Source organism: Olea europaea, chromosome 21 (assembly GCF_002742605.1).
Source record: "Olea europaea var. sylvestris chromosome 21, O_europaea_v1, whole genome shotgun sequence".
NCBI lineage: Eukaryota > Viridiplantae > Streptophyta > Magnoliopsida > Lamiales > Oleaceae > Olea > Olea europaea.
In genome coordinates this window covers 15,579,647-15,587,445 of record NC_036257.1, presented here as the reverse complement: position 1 = coordinate 15,587,445, position 7,799 = coordinate 15,579,647, and the positions used below count along the sequence as shown (strand labels likewise).

The following is a 7,799-nucleotide window of genomic DNA, read 5'->3' as shown; positions in this document are numbered from 1 at the left end:
CTCCATTTTTGCTCCACTTTTTCAGACTCTACATTTTCAACCGCAACTTGGAATAGCTGCGTTGTCTACTTCAAGCACTACCGCGACCACCACTACCACCAATTTCAAAATCCTTTCATTTTGTGGACTTATCAATTAGGTTTTATCGCTCTTTGCTTTGCTTATTATTATGTCTACAAGAAAATTTGAATCTGGATGTGCTAAAAGAAAAAGAAAGGAAAAGATTGAAAAGTTGATTAAATCTCAAGAGGGGGCACTCGATAAGTTTTTTGGTAGTAGTAAACGAACACATAACGAAGATGTAGTTATTGAAGAAGTGTTTAATGAGAATGATAACAAAAATAATACAATTGAGGAAGGACATTGTGTGATGAATGAAGAGGTGTCTACTGATAGAGATAATAAACCATTTTCTCTCGACCTTATTGATCCAGCAAATTGGGGAAATATGAATACGAATTTAAAAGATTTAATTGTATTAAAAGGTCCTGTAAGAGAAAATGAAATGATTTTTGCGAAAGATAGAGCAAATCGACTCTTCTCATCCATACATTACGTTCGAAGATTACTTAATGAAGAGAAGTATGATAGAAAATGGTTGATATATTCAAAAAGTTTGGATAAAGTATTTTGCTTTTGTTGTAAGCTATTTAAGAATGATGGGATCAGAACTCAATTGGCACATGATGGAGTAAATGATTGGAAAAATATTGGTGAAAAGTTTAAAATGCATGAAGCAAGAAATGGATAGGAATGGAATTAAGATTCGAAAAGAGTAAAATAATTGACAAAAGTGTGCAAGAACAAATCAATAGAGATAGAGAACATTGAAGACAAGTATTACTGAGAATAATATCTGTGATAAAAACTCTTATTGAGAATAATTTAGCATTTCGTGTGGATAATAAGAAGATATATCAAGAAAATAATGGTATCTTTTTAAGCATTCTTCTTAAGCATGATTCAAATGATTGCTGAGTTCAATCCCGTAATGCAAGGGCATGTTCGTCAAATAAAAAATAAAGAGATTCATTATCATTATCTAGGACACAAAATTCAGAATGAGTTGATACTTACGCTAGCGGGCGAGATAAAGAAATAATAATCATTGAGAAACTCAAAAATTCTAAATACTTTTCTATTATTCTTGATTGCACTCCAGATACAAGTCATGAAGAACAAATGTCTATAATATTGAGATGTGTAGATATTTCGGCAAGTCCAGTGAAGGTTGAAGAATTCTTTTTAGGGTTTTTATTTATGGATGATACGTCGAGTAAGGGACTTTTTGATGAACTGGTGGACGCTTTGAATAATTTAGAACTTGATATTGATAATATAAGGGGTCAAGGCTATGCTAATGGTACTAACATGAAAGGACAACATAAAGGAGTTCAAAGTAGATTATTACAACTAAATCCTAGAGCATTCTACAGTCCTTGTGGATGTCATAGTCTTAATCTTGCACTTTGTGATATGGTCACTTGTTGTTCAAAAGCTAAATCTTTCTTTGGGGTGGTGCAACGTATATACACTTTATTTTCTTTATCTACTAAACGGTGGAAAATTTTCAAAGAGAATGTAACTAGTCTTACCCTTAAGCCCTTGTCATAAACTCATTGGGAAAGTCATATTGAAAGTATTAGAGCGATAAGATTTCAAGCTCTGCAGATAAAAAAAAAGCGTTACTTCAATTAGCAAATATTGATGATCCTAAGACAAAAAGTGAGGCGAGGTGTTTGGCAACATATGAAATTGAGAATTTTGAATTCTTACTTAGGATAATTATTTGGTATGAAGTATTGAATAATGTTAACTGAGTAAGCAAACATTTGCAAGCAAAAGACATGCATATTGATGTTGCTATAGACCATTTAAAAGGCCTCATATCATTTTTCAAAAGTTATAGAGAATCTGGTTTCGAATTGGCCATGGTAGATGCTAAAGAGATTGCAAGTGAATTAAATTAAACTGATATTTCGTGAAAAACGTGTTATACATAGGAAAAAGCAGTTTGATGAGACTTCTTCTAAAGAGATAACACAAACAGATGAAAAATCTTTTAAGATCAATTATTTCTTATATATAGTGGATCAAGCTCTATCATCACTTGAGAATAGATTTGAGCAATTTCAGAAATATGATGATATTTTTGGATTTTTATTTGATTTGAAAAGACTTAAATTTATTCATGATGATGTTTTGAAGTGTTCTTGCATTAAACTTGAAAATAACTTAAAGCATTATACGATTTATGATATTGATGGAATATAATTATTTTCTGAGTTGAAAGTTTTAAGGGAAGCGATATCTAAAACCATATTTGGAGCAATTGATGTATTGGATTACGTTAAAAAATGAACTGTTGCTTTACAAATGCCTGGATTGCTTATAGAGTATTATTGACCATTCATGTCACAGTTGCCTCTACTGAAAGAAGTTTTTCAAAATTGAAATTGATTAAATCTTATCTTCGATCATCTATGTCACAAGAGAAATTGAATGGATTAGCTATGATTTCTACTGAAAAAAATATGTTGGAAAAACTTGATGTTGGTAGTTTGATTACTAATTTTACATTTCAAAATGTGAGAAGGTTAAATCTTATACTAGCCTAATCTTTCAGGTTGTGAAAGAAGTTTTATTTTGCTATTCAATCTTTTGAATTGTATAAAATTTTCTTTTAAATATAAAAGTGTTAATTATTTAAATATTTACATATTGTTAGACTTGTAAAATAAATTTTATGCTGAGGGACCTCATATTAATTAAATGCCTAGAGCCTCTAAATTCTCAGGGCCAGCCCTATACAAGATAGTTATAAACCATAATTCCCTTTGGGCTGGTGTAATCCGTCTTCATAGTATGACATTCTATTTGCCGCTAGACTTAATATTTGTCATCTGTTACTTCTTAATTGGAAAGACATGGCATTGGCATAATTTGTACTACAATAAGAAACAATCTTTTCCACAAGACGAACAAACTGAAGAGAGCTCTTTGAATTCTCATAGTAGGTAAAGAGAAGAGTTGAAAATTTGTAGGTTTTACGAGTGGCACATGCTCAAGATAATCAATTGTAAGGCTCAAATGGTTTGACATTGCGACAATCCAGTAGCACTACACGTGTGAACCGTCGGAAATTGGTTAGCGAAGATCAACTTTGATCAATTATTAAGCGGTTTGAATGCTAAATGCGTTCTACTTTGTGATCACATACAATTAGTTTCTTGAACCAATTTTGGGTGAATGAGATATGAATGTAAAAATGAGGCAATCAAATATGGAAATTATTAGAAATTTGAATCAGTATATCTTGAAAATATTCTAGTAATTTTAGTTCAACACGTGACAACGTATTTCTAGAACTTGTGTGACTTTGAGTCATGTGTAAATAGTATAGACGTGTTTTTGCAAGACTTGTCATTTCTAAGTAGACATGTTTCTTTAGGTGAGATAATTTCATGGCTATTTTTTTTTAGATAGTTGTATCTTTTAAAGACACAACTTTTCATTTATTATATATAGTCCCCATATGATTTGAAAATTGGTCACTTCATTTTTTGTTGTGTCTTAAACTTTCTACAGTTCACATTACAATCAAGTTTCGATTTCATCTAGTTCAAATACAGAGTTTAAAAACATTAGCAATTTTACTGTTATCGGAATTTATAATGTTGCTATCATGAGAAGTTAGTGATGCGATTTCCATTTAACTGTGAGCACATGTGCGGGACAAAATTCATCTTAAATCAAATAGCTTATACTTGGAAAGCATTATTAGTTTCCAAAAAAGTTACTTCCATTATACAGTCAATATCAACTTTTTATTTAATCATTCATTCAAAATTACTATTCATTATTATCCATGCATTACTAATCCTTCTAAAAAGCTATTAAATTATCACTATTCATTGTATATCACTAAGGTCTAAGATTGTAAAAATTACACGTGATGGTCATTGGTCAATATTGCAATTTATTATGTAGGCAACCACAAATACTTACAGGCCAGCTTTCCCATGGCCATACTCCACCTCATAAATGAATAGATCCTACATGCAGTCTCATAACTGAACAATTACAAGAGACGAAGAAAAAAGAAATTTCAAACGGGATCAAAGATTCAAGAAAGAGAAAATGATTGAAAATTTTGAGAAACCAATCACCACCAACGAGGATGCGAAGAAATTATTAACAATTACCAAAATTGGCGACGGAAGAGGAGAGGAATCGGAGCTAGAGGAAGGAAAAATCTTGGGTGTGGAGTACTCAGAAGATCCGGCGTCGGAGCCCATGAAAACTCCGTATTCAAAGCACCCATTGCAGTACTCGTGGACATTCTGGTTCGATACCCCCTCCGCCAAATACAAGCAGACCGCTTGGGGCAGCAACATTCGACCCGTCCACACTGTCTCCTCTGTGGAAGACTTCTGGAGGTACCCTCTATCCCTACATTTTTTCCTACATCACGGGTTCATTTTTCTGTATAATGTGAGGGCTTTCGCTTTCTTGGATATCATTTCATTTAATTTAATATATTTCATTTTACGTCTTGAGTATATTAGTATTTCGCTATTTGATTGTTGAAATTGTATTGTGGTTTATAAAGTTTGTGGGTCAGTAATATTTTCCGTGGAAATTTAAGAGGAGGGAAGATTCAATTTCTTGTGTATCTGTAATCTAATATGCATTTGATGGGCAGTTGTTCTTGCCTATTATATTTTATGAATGTATATGTTTTTCCGTGTTTATATCTTGTTACTACACTTTCTTGAATTTCTCGTACTCTTTTTTATATCCATGGGAAATCATAGAATGTGAAGGAAATCAAGTGAATTAGGAATTCTCTACAACGTTGATTCTTTGAAGTGCTGTTGTTAAGCTCGTCTTTTAATCATGGATTAAGGGAAAAATGTGATATTTTTCTTTGTTGCTCTATTATTATTTTCCAAGACATTTTATGATCATGATTCATGACTTCTTTCCAACTGATTCCAATGATAGCACATTTCTGTTGCCATCACCTATCTATTTGAATCACCACTAACCATTTGCTCGGCTTGGCTTGCAGTGTTTACAATAATGTATACCGGCCAAGCAAATTGGTAGTTGGAGCAGACTTTCATTGTTTCAAAAATAAAATTGAGCCAAAATGGGAGGATCCTGTTTGTGCCAATGGGGGAAAGTGGACTGTGTGTTTTGCTCGGGGCAAATCTGATGTTTGTTGGCTCTATACGGTACATATAGCTCAGACTCTGTTCTATTTAACATGGCGTTTCTTTAACTTTATGGCTTATGCTTCCTTTAATTCACAAACGAATTTCATTTTAGCTACTGGCAATGATTGGAGAACAATTTGATTGCGGAGATGAAATATGTGGGGCAGTCGTCAATGTCAGAGCTAGGCAGGAAAAAATTGCTATCTGGACCAAGAATGCTGCAAATGAAGCGGCTCAGGTAATTTGGTTTGACACAATAACTTAATATGTTTCCTATTTTTATCGAAACAGGCCAAAAGCAATCCTTTGAGAGAGGAATTGTGGATTCAGCTGAGAGTTGAGTCCATGAACGGCCCTCCCACTAATTTGTACCATTGAATCCTCTTCGATACATGATAAATTTTAAAAATTCCGCTCTCTTTAAATTCTTGACATGACTCTCTTGGGTCGAATTGATTTTGTGGATAAATAAACTAGCAAGTAGATGTATTTATCCATGAATAACCCTTTTTTGTTAAGTTGTAAAAAATCCAAGGGGGAGCAACGGTCTAAGAGTTGAATGGCATCCACTATCATAAGTGTTTTGGTATCATAGATGAATTACATGAAGGTACCTCCATTAGGGAGAGCATTTTCAGTTCGCAAGAATACTATTTTGTGAAATCCTTGCAGACTTCTATTTTCAAGCGTTCTTGTTTTTGTCATGGAGAGATTGATGTTTTAAAAGAAGGTTTGTCTGGCTTTAAGCTGGTTTGTTGAGAGTGTAAAGTCAATTTTTTATGCATGCAATTGAGTTTATTTACTTACCGAAGCTCTTGATTTAGGTACATATAGTTTTTGCCTTTTTATGAAAGTTATGCTTTCTGATTCCATAATCTGCTGTGTGCCTAAAGAAATTTATGGTTTTGCAGCTGAGAATTGGAAGACAGTGGAAGGAGTTTCTAGAATACAATGACACAATTGGGTTCATATTTCATGTAACTATTCTCATTTTCCTGAGAATTATTTTTGTGTAAAAACATGCATTGAAGTTGTATCTTTCCCTGTGGTGGTCAGTGCCTGACCAGTTCTTATATTGCAGGAAGACGCGATGAAGGAAAGAGTTGCAAAAAATCGTTACACAGTGTAGATGTATTGCTATCCGGGATCATGAGGATGAACTAAGTGGCTCTCACATTTGTGGTAGACATGTTGAGCATTTGTTGATTCCGATATCACTAGTGATTTGCCTTTTTTTCATTCTTTTTGGTTTGTTATTGCTATTATGAAGTTTCTGCTGGAATTCAATATCTTACCATACAACATACATAATAAACAACCTCATTTTAGTACATTTTATAGAACTCCATTGATTGAGATGGAGGTTTTATAAAGCTTGTGTTGGTTTAAGTCTGTTTTTAGTCTCTCCCTCGGCGTCTGATGGCCTTGGGTTGGAAAGTGATTTCTACAGTATTGTCTCCATGAAGGAAATCTTTTATTTGATCCCAAACATGTTTGGACGTTATTTAAGCTTATGGAGATACGATACTAGGAAAAAAGTGTGGATTTTATATTTGGACAATTAGAGAAGGAGTGATGTTATTTATCTAGACTGTGAGATGAACACACGAAAAGATTTGTTTATATGAATTTAAAATATATTCGAGAGGATTATAGTCCAATGCTTTAAGAGCTGACAAAGTACTCTAGACCTTGAGACATTTAATTTATTAGTAATTTAATGTAATTTTCCATTTTATGCCTCCGGAAATATGACGCTAAAAGATTATCTTTCTCACATTGTATCTTCAAATCTGCCTCTGCCCTATTCGTGAGGCTGCTTTGGCAACTCTAATTTCAGCTTCATTACTGGCCTTCTCCGCAGATGTCAAAGATCCCATGTAACGAAAACATACCAAAGGAAGAGAAATACTCATGCAATATTGGAACAAGGATTTGCTTATATCACCTTCACACTGCGCCTTTCCCTTCTTTTCCTTTCTTTCTGCATATTCACAGGATGAATCTTCACTTCCTGAACGGGAATCAACAGAAATAGAGATATTAATAAATCTGCAAATCAAATTAACAAAGCTCGACCGACCTAGTTTATATGCCAAAATTTCTGCAAGCGATAAGAATTCATTACGTGATACTGCAGGAGATACAATGGCCGTCAGGTTAGAGATGGAGTTCTTGGAGATTCATAGCGGGAAAGTGCCAGGAATTTACGACTGTCCATACAAAATTTTGTGAATTATAACATATTTTCGGGAGGATAGGAGTCCATACTTTTGAGCAGAAGAAGTGACTGCACTAACTGTTCAAGTTTACTATGAGCATCTTCGGTAGAAATTTTAATTCAAATAATATCAATTTTTTTTACTGTTATTTCATTATTTCAATCTTTATTTTTGAATTTTCTTCTTACAAGTAAGATCCACTTTATTTCTTAAAAAAATCAATTAATAAAATCTCTACCAAACAAGCACTAAACCTTGAGAGGTTCAGTTTTTTAGTAAATCAACGTAATTTTTCCGGAAAAAGATGCTCAGTCGTTATTTGGCAAAATCACATTTCATCAAGACATTCAAAAAC

General features: G+C 33.3%; 1 protein-coding gene across 1 annotated transcript; it reads left to right on the top strand.

The window, feature by feature from the left end:
- The first annotated feature begins 4,021 nt into the window (after positions 1-4,021).
- LOC111370883 (eukaryotic translation initiation factor 4E-1-like) lies at positions 4,022-6,617 on the top strand. The gene is made up of 5 exons (XM_022992784.1): positions 4,022-4,439; positions 5,075-5,240; positions 5,335-5,460; positions 6,134-6,199; positions 6,304-6,617. The coding sequence occupies exons 1-5, from the start codon at positions 4,141-4,143 to the stop codon at positions 6,349-6,351; spliced, it is 705 nt and encodes a 234-aa protein (XP_022848552.1). The 5' UTR covers positions 4,022-4,140; the 3' UTR covers positions 6,352-6,617.
- The last annotated feature ends 1,182 nt before the right edge of the window (positions 6,618-7,799 follow it).

What these genes read in the sequence shown, in the direction of transcription:
- LOC111370883 (XM_022992784.1), top strand. Translation starts at nt 4,141, where the DNA reads ATGATTGAAAATTTTGAGAAACCAATCACCACCAACGAGGATGCGAAG. An exon ending in CTGCAAATGAAGCGGCTCAG is followed by an intron (nt 5,461 to 6,133) that starts GTAATTTGGTTT and finishes ATGGTTTTGCAG; the next exon opens with CTGAGAATTGGAAGACAGTG. An exon ending in CAATTGGGTTCATATTTCAT is followed by an intron (nt 6,200 to 6,303) that starts GTAACTATTCTC and finishes CTTATATTGCAG; the next exon opens with GAAGACGCGATGAAGGAAAG.